We start from the raw sequence: 17,724 nt of genomic DNA, 5'->3' as shown, positions 1-17,724 counted from the left end.
GTCAACATTTGAACAATAGATGTGGTCTGGTAAAATTGATTTATCGAGATACAAAAGGCTCGCTTTAAGCGAATGTGAGATCGGCTTCAGGCAGCCTTGGAAGTATGGCGTAGTTATCATGAATAATAATTATGTCCTGCTCTTAGCAATTCAGCAACATTAATGAGAAGAGAGCGTGCAAAAATAAAACTGTATGTGGCAATACATAACTGAATGGAACTGTGTCAGGAAAAGAATGTGATTTTCCCATGATTTTGAAGTTGCCGGTTAATATCTATTAAAATAGCTTGTAGAACAAACCGAAAGAACAGGCAAGTGAGCTCTTTAAAACTATGTTACTTGTTTTAAGATTTTCCTATTTTAATTAACCTTGGCACTTTTTGTTGGAGTAAGTTTGTATATAGCAGAATATTATTGGGTAGTGTTTATAGATTTTTAAGAGAACAATAAACAAGAGCTGTCAGAGGACAGCGCGATCGACTATTCGAGTGCTTGACAGTATAACGTAAGCCATCATTGGCAAATTGTTCATATTCAATAATTTATTAGACGATCTTTCAACAAGAGGGCCATGATGGCCCTGAATCGCTCACCTGACTCATTAAGATCAGATGAAAACTATGACCTCTATTGTCTACACAATGCTTTTCTATGATTTGACCTAGTGACCTAGTTCCTGACTCTAGATGACCCAAATACAATCCCAATCCAGATTTCATCAAGATAAACATTCTGACCACAGTTCATAAATATTGGATGAAAACTGTGACCTCTATTGTCAACACAAGGTTTTTCTATTTATTTGACCTAGATTTTTACCCCAGATGACCCAAATACAATCCCACCCAGATTTCATCAAGAATTCTGACCAAATTTCATAAAGGTTGGATGAAAACTGTGATCTCTAATGTCTACACAAGGTTTTTCTATTATTTGACCTAGTGACCTAGTTTTTGACCCCAGATGACCCAAATAAAATCCCAACCCAGATTTCATCAAGATAAACATTCTGACCAAATTTCATAAAGATTGGATGAAAACTGTGACCTCTATTGTCTACAGAAGGTTGTTCTATTATTTGACCTAGTGACCTTGTTTTTGACCCCAGATGACCCAAATACAATCCCAAACCGGATTTCATCAAGATAAACATTTTGACCAAATTTCATCAAGATTGGATGCAAACTGTGACCTCTACTGTCTACACAAACAAATTGTTGACGGACGGACGCACGGACACACGCAGGCACGCACAACGGACGCCGGACATCACACGATCACATAAGCTCACTGTGTCACTTCATGACAGGTGACCTAAAAATATGTGTCGGAGATAAACATGAACAGTTGTGGTTAAAATCCCATAGAAACAAGGGCTGTTTGTAAAACATGCATGCCCCCCTATATGGGCTATAAGTTGTAGTAGCAGCCATTGTGTGAATACGTTTTTTGTCACTGTGAATTGTGGTGGTGGTGGTGGTGGTGGTGTAGTAGTAGTAGTAGTAGTAGTAGTAGTAGTAGTAGTAGTAGTAGTAGTAGTAGTAGTAATAGTAGTTGTAGTAGTAGTAGTAGTAGTAGTAGTAGTAGTAGTAGTAGAAGTAGTAGTAGTAGTAGTAGTAGTAGTAGTAGAAGTAGTAGTAGAAGTAGTAGTAGTAGTAGTAGTAGTAGTGGTAGTAGTAGTAGTAGTAGTAGTAGTAGTAGTAGTGGTAAAAGTAGTAGTAGTAGTGGCCAGTAGTAGTAGAAGTAGTAATAGTAGACGTGGTGGTGGTGGTGGTGGTGGTAGTAGTACTAGTAGTAGTAGTACTAGTAGTAGTAGTAGTAGTAGTACTAGTAGTAGTAGTAGTAGTAGTAGTAGTAGTAGTAGTAGTGGTAGTAGTAGTAGAAGTAGTAGTAGTAGTAGTAGTAGAAGTAGTAGTAGTAGTAGTAGTAGTAGTAGTAGTAGTAGTAGTAGTAGTAGTAGTAGTAGTAGCAGTAGCAGTAGCAGTAGCAGTAGCAGCATTACAAGACCAATACTTAAGAATGATCAAATGGGAAAAGGTAACATAGCACCAGCAGTAAATATGGGGCTCATTTACAGGTCAGATTTGGAATCTCTGCTGTTAATTGAGATTTTGAATGAATTAAAGGGAGGCAAATCTGTAATAAAAAGAACATGCATAAACCGTAGTTGTTTCCCTTGTTTGAACCATGCTAAATCCTTACAAGTTTGGAAAGAATTGGATGAAAAATTTGGACTTTATTGCATAAACACCATTTTCTCAATTCAAGGGGAGGTAATTCTGTACTTCATGGACCAATAATGCTCATTTTTTGTAGGGTGTGTGTCCTCATTGATATAAAGACACTGTGCAAATTTGGAAAGGATCGGACAAAAAATGTGGAAGATTTTTGAAAGTTTTCACAAAATAGGCAAAAACCAATAAACATGCAAAGTTCAACGAGCTCCTGCGGCCATGTTTTTTGACGAATCAAATTTCTTTGAACAACTTTTTCAGGGGAGCCCTCAAAGGTCATCCCTGTGAAATTTTTTGAAAATCTGATGAGCGGTTTCTGACAAGAAGATTTTTTAAGGTTTTTACCATATATGGTCATGGCGGCAATCTTGGTTATGTGATCAAATTTTTTTTAACAATTCTTTTGTCCCATGACCTAGGGATGCTCCACATGAAATTTAGTTGAAATTGGCTCAATGGTTTAGTAGAAGAAGATGTTTACAAATTTGTATACGGACGGACGGACGGACGGACGCCGGACGCTGAGTGATCACAATAGCTCACCTCGAGCTATCGCTCAGGTGAGCTAAAAATAAAAAAAGGAAAAAAAAATAAATTGGGGAGGGGGGAGGGTTGATAGGGGGTATAATGTGGGGTGTGGTAATTTATTAGACGATCATTCAAAAACAAGAGGGCCAAGATGGCCCTAGTTCGCTCACCTGAGAGGAGTCGGTTCATTCAATCTTTACCTAACGTCAAACTTGACCTAGATATTGACCAGACAAACATCCTGGTCAAGTTTCATCATTATTGAACCAAAACTCTGGCATATGGAGTGTTTTAGTTTTGTAAGAATTGAAATGGTGACCTATATTTTTAATTGACCCCCCTTACCAAACATCAAACTTTGCTTACAAGGATTTTGTATAATATAATTAAAATTTGGACAATCTAGGAGCAAAAATTATGGCATTAATTATGTGATTTTGCTCATCATCAAACTTGACTGAGATCTTTCAGCAACTTTGATAAAGAATGCTTGAGAAATGTGATTGTGAGAGTGTTTACAAACCAATCCTAAAACCTCACCAGAGCAATCAGGTGAGCTAAAAAGTGTGTTTCACCGATCTGAGCCATTTTCCAACTTGTCCAAGAAATCAATAAAACCAATAAATTGACTAAGTTTCATGATGATTAGGCAAAATATGTGACTTCTATAGTGTTCGATCACAGGGTTTCTCTCTATTTAGTCACATAAGGAAAACTGCCCCACTTCCCTGGCAGCCATGTTTATTGACCCATTGGGACCATTTGCAAACTCATCTGAGATATATATATAAAACCAATCTTTTCACCAAGTTTCATGATGATTGGGCAAAAAATGTGACTTCTAGAGTGTTCACAAGCTTTTTGTTGCTATATATGTATAAGAAAACTGCCCCCAACCCCCGGCAGCCATGCTATTCAACTGACCGGAACCATTTTCCAACTCAACTCTCATATCAAGGAAACAAATGTTCTGACCAAATTTCATGAAAATTGGGCCAAGAATGTAACTTCTAGAGTGTTCACATGTTTTCACTAAATACATATAGAGAAAAATGCCCCGCTCACTGGTGGCCATGGTTTTTCACCAATCTGGACCATTTTTGAACTTGTCCGACATATCAATAAAACCAATGTTTTGATTAACTTTCATGATGATTGGACTAACATTGTGACTTCTAGAGTGTTTACAAGGTTTCTCTATAGCCAAATAAGGAAAACTGCCCCGCCCACTGGCGGCCATGTTTTTCAACAGACCAGTACCACTTTTGAACTCAATCAAGATATCATTAAGACAAACATTTTGACAAAGTAACATGAAGATTGAACATAAAATGTGACTTCTACAGTGTTAACAAGGTTTTTCTTTTTTAGACCTATAACCTAGTTTTTGACCCGGCACAACCCAGTTTCGAACTCGGACGAGATTTTATTGGAGCAAAGCTTCTGACCAAGTTTCATGTGGCCTCTAGAGTGTTTATGAGCAAATGTTAACGGACCGACGGACAAAGACCGGTCAGAAAAGCTCACCTGAGCAATCAGGTGAGCTTAAAATGGCATTACTTGAAGAAAACAAAGGGGTTGTTTTGCTTAAAGTTCTTTTTTAAAATATCTTACCAGTATTTATTTCAGCTTGACTTTGCTAAATTTCTGAGGTTAATTATCAGAGGGTAATTAGCACATTTTACAGACAGTCTCCTGAGTACAACCAGTACTTGGTATATTGAAGAAAAATTTCAACTTTCACAGCATGGTGATCAAATACACAATTTTCAAAATCTTCAACAGCCTCTGTTAGATGGCGACAAGTTTGATTTTACCCCCCAAATCTCCTGAGTAGGGACAATTTTGTTCGGTAGATAAGTAAATGCAACCAAAGACATTTTTATTGATGGCCTTGTGTGGTTAACAGCACATTTTGCTTGGTTAGTTATGATAATCATAATAAATATCAAAACTTTGCCAAAAACATTCAATATTACATCTTTGAAAAAACTTAAAGTCTATCACAATTCATGTAGTGGAATTTCATTCTAAATAAAACATCCCCCTCTACCTATGTCCCACCAGGACAATGGGTGGTGGTTCCTCTCCAAATAGCTCACGTACCACTCCACCAACATCACTGAAATATACATGAAATAAAGCTTTGTCATAAATGTGAGTATTATGACACACTACATTTTGACAGCTATTTTCATGGGAAAAAAATATGAAATTTAGGACAATTGTGGATGAAAAAGTGGTTTTGAACATTTACCCTACATGGTGATAACAGTTTTAACTTAATTGCTTGAGAAAAGTGGAAGTTGTATCACATTTTTTTGGGACCGATCAGCAGACCAACCTACAAAATTACACAACGACAGAGTAACTCCAATATACCCACTTTCATCCTATGCAACAATAACAGGCTTGCCTTATGCACTGACAGTTTTATTAAATATGCGAGAGCATACGCACAAGAATATTTATTTTGCATGAAGCAGCTCAATTTAAGATAAAAACAAGGGACAAAATTGTCACAAAACCAGGTTTTCATTGTGAAAAAAAAATCTGATAAAGGGAGAAAACTCAAACTGAACTTTTGAAATGAACAAACAAAATTAACCCCCTTTGTAAGTTTGTTTTAAAAAAAAATCTATTTTTAGTCGTGGCGACCTTGACATTGGAGATATTGACGTGATTCTTTCGTGCGACACACCGTCCCATGATGGTGAACAAATGTGCCAAATGATTTTAAAATCTCACAATGAATGACATAGTTATGGCCAGGACAAGCTCATTTATGGCCATTTTTTACCTTTGAACTCAAAGTGTGACCTTGACCTTGGAGATATCGACGTAATTATTTCGCGCGACAAACCGTCCTATGATGGTGAACAAATAGTGCCAAATGATTTAAAAATCTGACAATGAACGACATAGTTATGGCCCGGACAAGCTTGTTCCGCCCGCCCGCCAGCCCGCCAGCAGCCCGCCCGCATTCGCCAATCTAATAACCAGTTTTTTCCTTCGGAAAACCTGGTTAATGAAAAGAAGCAATATTCATAACTGATTCCAGTAAATCTGTTAATTTCCTTGGTACATGTATCTTCACATGCTATTAGTTTTGGAAAAGAAGAGAGTATTTTTTCAACTAAAAAGAAAAGTTATAATTTAAATATGTCGCAGTAACTTTCATACAAGGCCCTATACTTTTTGAATTCTGACATTTTTTGCAGACAGCGCAAACCTACAGTCCCATCATAGGGGACTAAAAAGTATCAGTTTGCATTTGTATGTGAAATTCTAACCTGGACATTACTTCAGCAGAAAGGTTTGTTTCATCTGTAGAGACACTGTCACCTGTCAGAGAAAGTATAATAAGATACAATCCAAAATCGGTTCTGTCTGTATACAAATTTCATGTAATAATCTTTTGCCCATATTATATGACATTACATTTGAGACGCATTGTAACAAATGAAAAGAAGCGTAACAATAAATAAATTATTTCTAAGTTGATCACTTAACACCTTTCTAGCGACTATCGATTTGCCAATTATCGTTTGAAATTAAAAGGTGATAATTAAGTTGTTTTTTACCCACAAACTATGCTATTGTAAAGCAATATGTCAACCAAATTGTATATTAATTACGTATTTGCTAGGTAACTGGTTTTTATTTTCTGCAGTCAAAGGATATGCACATTTTATTTAATGTGCAAAACACCTACAATTTTTCGGACTGTCGTTTTCAGATACATTATTTTTTGTCAATTATAATTGCATTAATTTATTTTCGAAGTTCTTTATAGAAGAAATAGAATGACGAATACACATGCGGTGATACGGACGGTGTGGTTTATAATATTTCTTATCGTATTCACATGAAATTGCAATTGGAAAGACTATAAATAATAACAAATAGTAAGGGCTCTGGGTGGGGTGAATACAATGAAAAGAAGATGCACCATATACAACATTTTCTATTAAAAGAATAAATAAACTAGAAATGGCGCGGCAGAGGCCGACGCGTATCCCCACGCCCAATGTTTGACCTAGGTGTGCCCCAGGGTTGGTAATGGGGCCATGCATAGCTGAGATTGACCGTATTGTCATAAGAGAAGTTCATCATCAATTAGAAGTGAATTGGTGTAGAAATGAAGAAGTTATAGTAAAAGGCAATTTTGGGTGGGTGTGACATATGTGGGCAGGGCGCCCCAGGGTTGGTAATTGTGCCATGCATAGTTGAGATTGACCGTATTGTCATAAGAGAAGTTCAGTATCAATTTGAAGTGAATCGGTGTAGAAATGAAGAAATTATAGTAAAAGGCAATTTTGGGCGGGTGTGGTCTATGTGGGCGGGGCCCCAGGGTTGGTAATGGGGCCATGCATAGTTGAGATTGACCGTATTGTCATAAGAGAGGTTCAGTATCAATTTGAAGTGAATCGGTGTAGAAATGAAGAAATTATAGTAAAAGGCAATTTTGGGTGGGTGTGGTCTATGTGGGCGGGGCGCCCCAGGGTTGGTAATGGGGCCATGCATAGTTGAGATTGACTGTATTGTCATAAGAGAAGTTCAATATCAATTTGAAGTGAATCGGTGTAGAAATGAAGAAATTATAGTAAAGGCAATTTTGGGTTGGTGTGGTCTATGTGGGCGGGGCCCCAGGGTTGGTTATGGGGCCATGCATAGTTGAGATTGACCCTAATGTCATAAGAGAAGTTCAGTATCAATTTGAAGTGAATCCGTGTAGAAATGAAAAAATTATAGTAAATGGAAATTTTTGGTGGGTGTGGCCTATGTGGGCGGGGCGCCCCAGGGTTGGGAATGGGGCCATGCATGGTTGAGATTGACCGTATTGTCATAAGAGAGGTCCAGTATCAATTTGAAGTGAATCGGTGTAGAAATAAAGAAGTCAATGTAAAATAACCTAAAAAAATGAGTGATAATTTCTGACGCGGCCCCACCCCAACCGCTATAACTTTTGACCCAGGGGTCAGATCAAAATTCCAAATAGTGCAGGGTCGCACATATGCTCATAGCTACCATGTGTGTAAGTTTCAAGGTTCTAGTGCTTTTAGTGTAGGAGGAGATAGTGGCCAGGACGGACGGACAGACAGACAGACGGACGGACGGACGGACGGCGGAGATAACCACAATATCCCCACCTTTTTTTCAAAAAGCGTGGGGATAATAAAAATATTTGCCTTCCTACCTACCCTAATTTTTTTGGCCATGTCAGTGGAAGCAAACACTTTTGTTTAGGCCTTATGCCATATGCATTCACACAGTCTGGTTAGGAGGATAGGCTTATCAGGCATGAAATTGCTTTTATGGAATTATTGTGTAAAGGATATCTCTATTAAGTGTCGTTTCTGGTTAGCATTTATTGACTGCACAGGCTAATCTGGGACGACACATCACGCACATGCATTAAGCCCTGTTTTCGCAGAGCAAGACTCAAATAGATTAAATGAAACTCGGAACCCCATTTTTTTTGCAAGCACTGGGACTCACCATGTCCCCTAAGATCAATGGCAGCACATCGACACTTCACCAAGTGGGACACAGCGCTCTGGAAGTAGGACATACTTTGGTTAACATTGATGTACACTACTAAAATAACCATTTAAGTTGTGTTAATCAATTAAAAAGCATTTCACAACAAGCATATCACTCAAAAGAGGTACATTTTTTTGGGCTACATCACTTTTTAGATACACATTATACAAAATACATAATTTTATGCAAGATATAAAGTACTTCTATTGTAATACTAGGCAAAAGCGTTCTTGAGTTATCATCCGAAAACCATTTTACTATTTCGGGTCACCGTGACCTTGACCTTTGACCTAGTGACCTAAAAATCAATAGGGGTCATCTGCGAGTCATGATCAATCTACCCATGAAGTTTCATGATCCTAGGCGTATGCGTTATTGAGTTATCATCCGGAAACCATTTTACTATTTTGGGTCACCGTGACCTTGACCTTTGACCTAGTGACCTCAAAATCAATAGGGGTCATCTGCGAGTCATGATCAATCTACCCATGAAGTTTCATGATCCTAGGCGTATGCATTCTTGAGTTATTATCCGGAAACCATTTTACTATTTCGGGTCACCGTGACCTTGACCTTTGACCTAGTGACCTCAAAATCAATAGGGGTCATCTGCTAGTCACGATCAATGTACATAGGAAGTTTCATGATCCTAGCCCCAAGCATTCTTGAGTTATCATCCGGAAACCACCTGGTGGACGGACCAACCGACAGACCGACCGACCGACATGTGCAAAGCAATATACCCCCTCTTCTTCGAAGGGGGGCATAATAAAATGAGTGTTTTGACACCAACCAATACTAATATATAACATTAAAACATATAATAAAAGAATCTGGCTGGTTAGATAGCTATTGTTCAGATAACAAACATAAATTTACATAAGTAATATATTTTCATATTCACACCCAAATCATTTATTTTATGTCTAACTCCAAGGTACAGAAAACTATCTGTTATTAATTTTTCAATTTGTGCTTGTATTTTGCAGATCAGTCATGTCGCACGCTTGCAGCATGAGAGTCACGTTTTAATTAAGCTTTAAATCACGCTCTCATGCTGAATGGTAAGTTTGATATTTGTTAAATGAGCATTTCTCATACATTGATAGTTTTTGGGAAAAAAAAAAAAGTGTTGATTCTAGACTGTAAAGGCCATTTTGGGTTCGACTTTGGACAATTTTGACTTCATTTTAATTGATCTTTATAAAGAAGATTCTTCTCAGCTCCTGTCTCTATTAGTATCTAATGAGAATGCTTGTTTAGAGAGCTTTCCAAACATTTGTCCTTAATTCTTTGGTCTGTAATTTTCAATATTCAGCCTGGACAAATATTTACATCAAATGATTAAATATCCAGAATATACCATTATATAACGTTACAATGGTTTATTTAATATAAATAATAGTTTTTAACAAGTTTGCCTTTTAGTTATTGTCCATGTAGCATGGGTATACACAATATGACATCATGTACCTAGCTTATCAACAAACATAAAGATTATGCAATAGTTATCAAGTTTAACGCAAGATTTCTTTATAATAGTGTTGTTTATTATTGTTTAATATTATTATTTGACATTTGTTTGTATTGGCTTTCTATAACTGTTTTGTTATGCCAAGTAATCTATTCAAACACTTAACTAGTATACAGAGTGATGCAGGCACAATATCTTCACAGCATTAGTATTAAGATTGTTTTTATTATTTTGTATTAAACTTGTTTAACATAAAAGTTTCACATGTGCTACTGTTATAGTGTCATATAATAAATTGCTTTGAATATCTTTATCACAGTTTATTAACTTAATAATCACTTTAAACGCCATTTGCTCTTACTTAAATTTGATTAATTCCCCATGTTGTTTAAGTATTTATTGTAGTTGACGAAAAATTGCATAAAAGCGAAAGTATTGTCCTTGATTTGCCTGTGTGGAATTCATAGGCTAATCTGGGACATCACTTTAACCCTTTGCATGCTGGGAAATTTGTCGTCTGCTAAAATGTTGTCTGCTGAATTTATAAAAATACGATTTTCTTCGATTTTTTTTTCAAATAATACTATCAGAATAGCAAACAGTTTGGATCCTGATGAGACGCCACGTTTTGTGGCGTCTCATCTGGATCCAAACTGTTTGCAAAAAAAGCCTTTAAAATCCGGTTCCAGCGCTTAAAGGGTTAAGCACAAGCCCCATTTCCCCAGAGAAGGTCTCATATATTAGTGATTTTCATTTGAAATAAGCATACATATCCTTCTTAAGAAAATACATCAGCCATGGAGCTGCTTACCGACAGAGCTGCCCATGAAAGGGCAGAGAAACCTCCTCCATGCAGGAATAGAAGAACAGGGCCTTCTGTTCCACACTCATATACACGAAATATCTGATAGCTTAGATAAGGGGGGTTATGAATTTCAACAAAAGAATGGGATGTGTATTGCAATTTTTTATCAGAAGGAGGTATTCAGTCTGGTGTATGTGTGTTGGGGGGCAGATTGCGATGTTGGGGTTTATTGCTGACTACATGTAATGTTCTAATATAATTTATGGTTTCAGGTCATTATTCTATTCCTACAAAATAGACAAGCACAAAGTGTATTGCTTTTTATGTTTCCCCAGTCTATACTGGGGGACATATTGATTTTGCCCTGTCTGTTTCTTGGTTAGTTTGTGTCAAACTTTAACATTGGCCATAACTTTTGCAATATTAGAGATAGCAACTTGATATTTGGCATGCATGTATACCTTATGGAGCTGCACATTTCGAGTAGTGAAAGGTCAAGGTCATCATTCAAGGTCAAATATATGGGGGGGACATAGTGTTTCACAAACACATCTTGTTTACTTATACAATCGTACAGGACCAAAATATTACTATAACAACTCAACTGGAATTTTGAAGTTTTCAAGTCTGTTCTTTTTTTAATCGTTTAAGCTTAATCATTAAATTTATGTGTGTACATTTCTATTGATCATACATACATAAGTTTCACTATGAAAGAAAACAATTTCCATTCATAATGAAACTATGTGTATGATTTGTAGTTCTTGTTTAAAACAAGCAAATTCGTAGCATTGATATCCCCAGCCAAATACATTTTGTTTATGGTTGGGTGCAAATCTCCTGATATACCGTATAATTAGTGTAGGGCAATTGTTTTTATGTATTGCAATTCTCCTCATTGATATGTATACACCCATGAAGTTTCATGTTAACATCTGGTAGCATATCTGATCTAAGATATAGCCTTGAAAAAGTACATCAAACAAAAACAACAAAGGGCAATAACTCTTAGTTAAGTAAGTGCCGGGTTATGGTTCTTGTGCATGGTACTTCTTAACATTTATCTCTACACACCCATGAAGTTTCATGTTGAAATGTTGTATCGAATCTAAAATATAGCCCTAAAAAGTTCCATCATACAAAACAACAAAGGGCAATAACTCTTATTTAAGAAAGTGAGGGGTTACGGTTATTGTGAATCGTACTTTTCCTCATTGATTGAAGTCTTGCATGATATCTGAGATATAGCCCTGAAAAGTTACATCAAATAAAAACACAAAGTGCAATAACTCTAGGGTTACGGTTCTTGTGCATTGATATCGGACGGACGGACGGACAGACGGACAGACAGTGCTAATTCTATATCCCTCCGCCTTAGGGGATAAAAAAAGGAAAATGGAGGTTCTAGAGGGTGATGGATTGGTTTTGGGTTTTTAGTAATAGATTAAGTAAAGAGGTGTTGAAAGTTTGATAGCGTGTCTAAGTATAATAGTAGGCTAGGTTTTTAGAGACAGAAGTCATTGGTTTTGAGACAGTGATTGAGTTTTCAATTTAAGTACAAAGATACATTTTCTCCAACTTTCACATCATGCATATGCTCGAAATATTTGTCCCAGTAAACTGGTGTATAGTCTCTTTGTCTACCAAGTCCAGGCATTTTCTTTGCACCCCTGTAAAAAAAAAAAGGAATGCAGGTGACTGTGATTTTATCGTAATATATATACATATATATATATATATATATATATATATATATATATATATATATATATATATATATATATATATATATATATATATATATATATATATATATATATATATGTTTTATTTAAACAGCATATTAAAAAAAAACTGGCAAATTATCACTCAATATACTGTCAACTTGTTAATATCATAGTTGTATAAAACATTTCTGAACTCGACTGTGTAACAGATAATGTTACCAGATGTTTAGGGTAAAAACAAAAGGCAATAACTCTAATATTACTATATTTATATAAATTAGGTTGTGCATGACATCACACTGTATCAGGATCAGAGTGACATATATTCCTTACTTTCATAGTATCGCCCCTCCTCATAATTTCGTCCCCATAACGAAAAACCTTCATGAAGTGCTGGAAAGTTAATGTTTTTCAATTTTTAGAAGTTTTAACTTATTTGATGGTTATCCATGACTACTTCAACGATCATTCTGATGATTTCCGGTGATCATAAGGTCATGTTTATTCCAGGGTGATGCAATGATTTTTAAATTACGTAACACACAAGTAAGTAGTTTGTTAATGGATTAATAGTAGCTTTACCAAATGTGTTGTATGCCGCTTATTTTTCAATAAAATGTAAAAATATTTTAAAACAAAATGAGCAAGAGTTTCGGTTTTCCTTTATATAATTTTTTTATAACAAGCACATGCGCATAGAGTGCGCAATCAGAAGGGACGATACCATGAGACAAGGTGCACATGTACATGAAACAGATTACTAAAGGGAGCCAAGTCTAGCTATTATTTTGTCAAAACATTGCCGATTTAAATGCATTTTTCATTGTTATGCCCAAGAATACACATTTAACTATAGATTGACATATGACACATGCGTTTTTTTGTATCTGTTCAGTTCCAAAATTCGAATGTTTTCATTAAGAGGGCTGATACTATGGATAGACATGCTATAAGTTCAGGCACGTACTAAAAGGCGGATGAAAGAGCGGATGATATAGCGTATATAGTAAAGAGCGGATGATATAGACAAAGAAGGATTATCGGAAAGAGCGGATGATATGAACAAAGAAGGAAACAGCGGATGATATAGGGTATATAGTAAAGAGCGGATGATATAGACAAAGAAGGATTATCGGAAAGAGCGGATGATATGAACATAGAAGGAAACAGCGGATGATATATACAAAGAAGGAATCTGCGGATGATATATACAAAGAAGGGATTTGCTGATATATAAATAATTATTAAATCTGCGGACATTATGAATCAGCGGATAATATATACAAATAAGGAAAAGAAAAACATTATTATATTAAAATGAATAGAGTTTATGAAAAGAAAAACATTATTATATTAAAATAAATAGAGTTTATGAATAACATTTTTATGGCACAACTTGAACAAATTACAACTTAAATAGACACAATATTATTATTAGAATATGAAAATGTATAAACGCCACTTTATATAAAAAAATAATTAAGAATTTCTTTAAACTTAAAATAATTAATAAATCTGCGGATAATATATACAAAGAACGAAATTGCCAAAAAATCTGAAAAGAGCGGATAATATAGACAAAGAAGGATTATCGGAAAGAGCGGATGATATGAACAAAGAAGGAAACAGCGGATGATATATACAAAGAAGGAATCTGCGGATGATATATACAAAGAAGGGATTTGCTGATATATAAATAATTATTAAATCTGCGGACATTATGAATCAGCGGATAATATATACAAATAAGGAAAAGAAAAACATTATTATATTAAAATGAATAGAGTTTATGAAAAGAAAAACATTATTATATTAAAATAAATAGAGTTTATGAATAACATTTTTATGGCACAACTCGAACAAATTACAACTTAAATAGACACAATATTATTATTAGAATATGAAAATGTATAAACGCCACTTTATCTAAAAAAAATAATTAAGAATTTCTTTAAACTTAAAATAATTAATAAATCTGCGGATAATATATACAAAGAACGAAAATGCCAAAAAATCTGAAAAGAGCGGATAATATAGACAAAGAAGGATTATCGTAAAGAGCGGATGATATGAACAAAGAAGGAAACAGCGGATGATATATACAAATGATATGAACAAATAAGGAAACTGCGGACATAATAAACAAAGACGGCAATATACCATAGAACACTGAATGGTGTGACTGGCTAACACGAATTAGTATTTAAAATATGTTTGGCTATGATGCAATGAAAAAGGATGATAAGATTATTATTTGTTTGTAAAACCAAGTTTTATTGCACATCCAATTTTAATAGCATTCATTACTTTATTGATAATAAACTCATCAGTAATGTTAGATTTATGAAACGAATTACTTTTTTATCCACAAAAGCAACATAATATATATTTATATGTGTGCCTTGGGTTAATTTTATGTTTTCCGAAGTATAGATGAAATCATTGTGTGATAAGAGTCATTTATGAAGGAAGGAAAAAAAAAAAAAAAATATATCTGCACCGTTATTGTCTTTTTTCTGAAAACAAGTAAACAACAACTGGTAAGACTCCCTATTGTTATCATTAATACGCACCCTTAGTGTCCTTATTGAAGCTATTTAGCGCATTATCGATTATCGATTGCTTCTAGTACACAAGAAATTGGCATGTTATTTTAAACTAATTGTTGATAAGCTGATAATAATCTTGATAACAAGTCACCCAGATCATTAAAGCGTAGCATAACGGTTTTTACCAATATATGATTGAGATAACGTAAACATTAAACTTAACAAATTTCGAAGGAAATATTTTCTAATGACATCTTCACTAATTGCACATGCAAGTAAAAATACATAAACGCAGTATGTATTATGTGCAGCAAATATGAATATGTTAATTTCATGAATTAAAAATTGTCAGTTTTACCTTTAATTTTCATTAACAATTTTATGATTAAAGCCGCATGTCACACCTTAAACAAACTGTAAAGATTGTCAGTAAGTTGTACCGTTTAAGTTCCATTAACAAGTATATGATCAAAGCCACAGGTCACACCTTTAACAAACTGTAACTATCGTCAGTCAATTGTACCTTTAATTTACATTAACACGTATATGATCAAAGCCTCGTGTCACACCTTTTACCAGCTGTAAGGATAGAGTAAATGTCGACTGCGTATATATATTTCAAAATCATCGAGCTTTTTTACAAACCTTTACAGCATATCTATAGTATACTGAGCATTACACAGTGTTTTTTCGTAATAAATATTTATTATTAAAGCGTGTGTTTTTTTGTGTGTGTGTGTGCAGAAATAGTGTCATTATGGCCATGATAGTTGGACATTCACAGACTAAGTATCTTAAGTCGAGCACTTTGTGCCCAGTGTTCCCATACCCTGGATTTAAAGTGAAAGATTTCATGCGCGGTCACCTGGAATTTTACAAGCAATTGTGCCAGAAATCAGTAAGTTCATTTCTATAGTAATAATTTTTCATTTTTTTAATTATTCATATTGTCCGCAGTTTCCTTCTTTGTATATATTATCCGCAAATGCCTTCTTTGTACATAACATCCGCAGTTTCCTTCTTTGTACATATCATCCGCTCTTTCCTTCTATGTTCATATCATCCGCTCTTTCCGATAATCCTTCTTTGTATATATCATCCGCTCTTTACAGATTATTTTGGCGGCCGAGCGCTAAATTTTGCGCTCAGCCGCCATTGGTGTGTTTTACTATGTACACTTATACTAAGATAAGCAGACTATATATCATTCACAGTTTCGTTTTTTGTATATATCATCATTGTATATATCATTTGTATATTAATAATTATATTTTCCGCAGTTTCCTTCTTTGTATATATTATTATTATTATTAATTAATTAATTTATTATTATTTAATAATTATTTATATATCCGCAAATGCCTTCTTTGTACATAACATCCGCAGTTTCCTTCTTCGTACATATCATCCGCTCTTTCCTTCTATGTTTATATCATCCGCTCTTTCCGATAATCCTTCTTTGTATATATCATCCGCTCTTTACTATATACGCTATATCATCCGCTCTTTCCTTCATTGTTCATATCATCCGCTCTTTCCGATAATCCTTTGTCTATATTATCCGCTCTTTACAGATTATTTTGGCAATTTCGTTCTTTGTACATATTATCCGCATATTTATTAATTATTCATATTGTCCGCAGTTTCCTTCTTTGTATATATTATCCGCAAATGCCTTCTTTGTACATAACATCCGCAGTTTCCTTCTTTGTACATATCATCCGCTCTTTCCTTCTATGTTCATATCATCCGCTCTTTCCGATAATCCTTCTTTGTATATATCATCCGCTCTTTACAGATTATTTTGGCGGCCGAGCGCTACATTTTGCGCTCAGCCGCCATTGGTGTGTTTTACTATGTACACTTATACTAAGATAAGCAGACTATATATCATCCACAGTTTCGTTTTTTGTATATATCATCATTGTATATATCATTTGTATATTAATAATTATATTGTCCGCAGTTTCCATCTTTGTATATATTATCCGCAAATCCCTTCTTTGTATATATCATCCGCATATTTATTAATTATTCATATTGTCCGCAGTTTCCTTCTTTGTATATATCATCCGCAAATGCCTTCTTTGTACATATCATCCGCGGTTTCCTTCTTTGTTCATATCAACCGCAAATCCCTTCTTAGTATATATCATCAGCATTATTCGTATTGTCCGCAGATCAAGACCATTGCCCTCGTTGTTGGTGCTAACGAAGCTCTGCAGCTCACATCGCAGAAGAAGTCAAGGATCTCTGCTTCAGATTTCATTCCTTGTCCCCACAGTCGTGTATTCTCGTATCTGAGATACTACCACGAGGGCGCGATCTGTTTCACGAACAGACACCTAGGCGAATTGAATCGGAATCCATATTCCTTGAGGAATGGAATGCCGTTGCGGCGGAAGTCAACTGCCGTCTTCGCGAGCTGGCGGGGTCTTTTGATTGGTTGACCATAATCAGTCAGTGGCAGTTCCACTCCATGTCCGGTGCACATCGTCGGCTGCTGGGCAGAGATGGGCTTCATCTCAGCATAGAAGGTACTGAACTGTTGTCAGAGAACCTAGGGAGTGCCATCAGTGCAGTGAAGCGTGTGGTACACCCGACTGTACCATCAGTATTGATAAAGCAGGATTCGCCGGATTCTACGTCGCCTGTGTCGGGACAACGTAAGCTTGTTGCAGTGAAGCGTGTGGTACACCCGGCTGTACCATTTGCGAAGAACGAAGCAGTACGCATACAGATGACCGAGGGTCCTTCAACACCTCCTCCATCACCTCCATGTCGAACATATGCTGAAACTTGGACAACCGTTAAGTTCTCTGCTAGCCGGAAGTCGGGGCGCGTCGAGTATCGGAAGTCA

General features: G+C 35.6%; 1 protein-coding gene across 1 annotated transcript in view; it reads right to left on the bottom strand.

Moving 5' to 3' along the window:
- LOC127876893 (protein phosphatase methylesterase 1-like) overlaps nucleotides 1–17,724 on the bottom strand; it is a 28,827-nt gene that overhangs the window by 7,814 nt on the left and 3,289 nt on the right. The window contains exons 2-6 of the mRNA XM_052422400.1: nucleotides 12,156–12,258; nucleotides 10,595–10,687; nucleotides 8,265–8,322; nucleotides 6,056–6,107; nucleotides 4,816–4,884 (exon numbers count right to left, since the gene is read on the bottom strand). Of these exons, the coding sequence (XP_052278360.1) occupies nucleotides 4,816–4,884; nucleotides 6,056–6,107; nucleotides 8,265–8,322; nucleotides 10,595–10,687; nucleotides 12,156–12,258 (375 nt within the window). The remainder of the gene's footprint in view (nucleotides 1–4,815; nucleotides 4,885–6,055; nucleotides 6,108–8,264; nucleotides 8,323–10,594; nucleotides 10,688–12,155; nucleotides 12,259–17,724) is intronic.

Source organism: Dreissena polymorpha, chromosome 4 (assembly GCF_020536995.1).
Source record: "Dreissena polymorpha isolate Duluth1 chromosome 4, UMN_Dpol_1.0, whole genome shotgun sequence".
Lineage (NCBI taxonomy): Eukaryota > Metazoa > Mollusca > Bivalvia > Myida > Dreissenidae > Dreissena > Dreissena polymorpha.
This window is presented reverse-complemented; position numbering and strand designations above follow the sequence as displayed.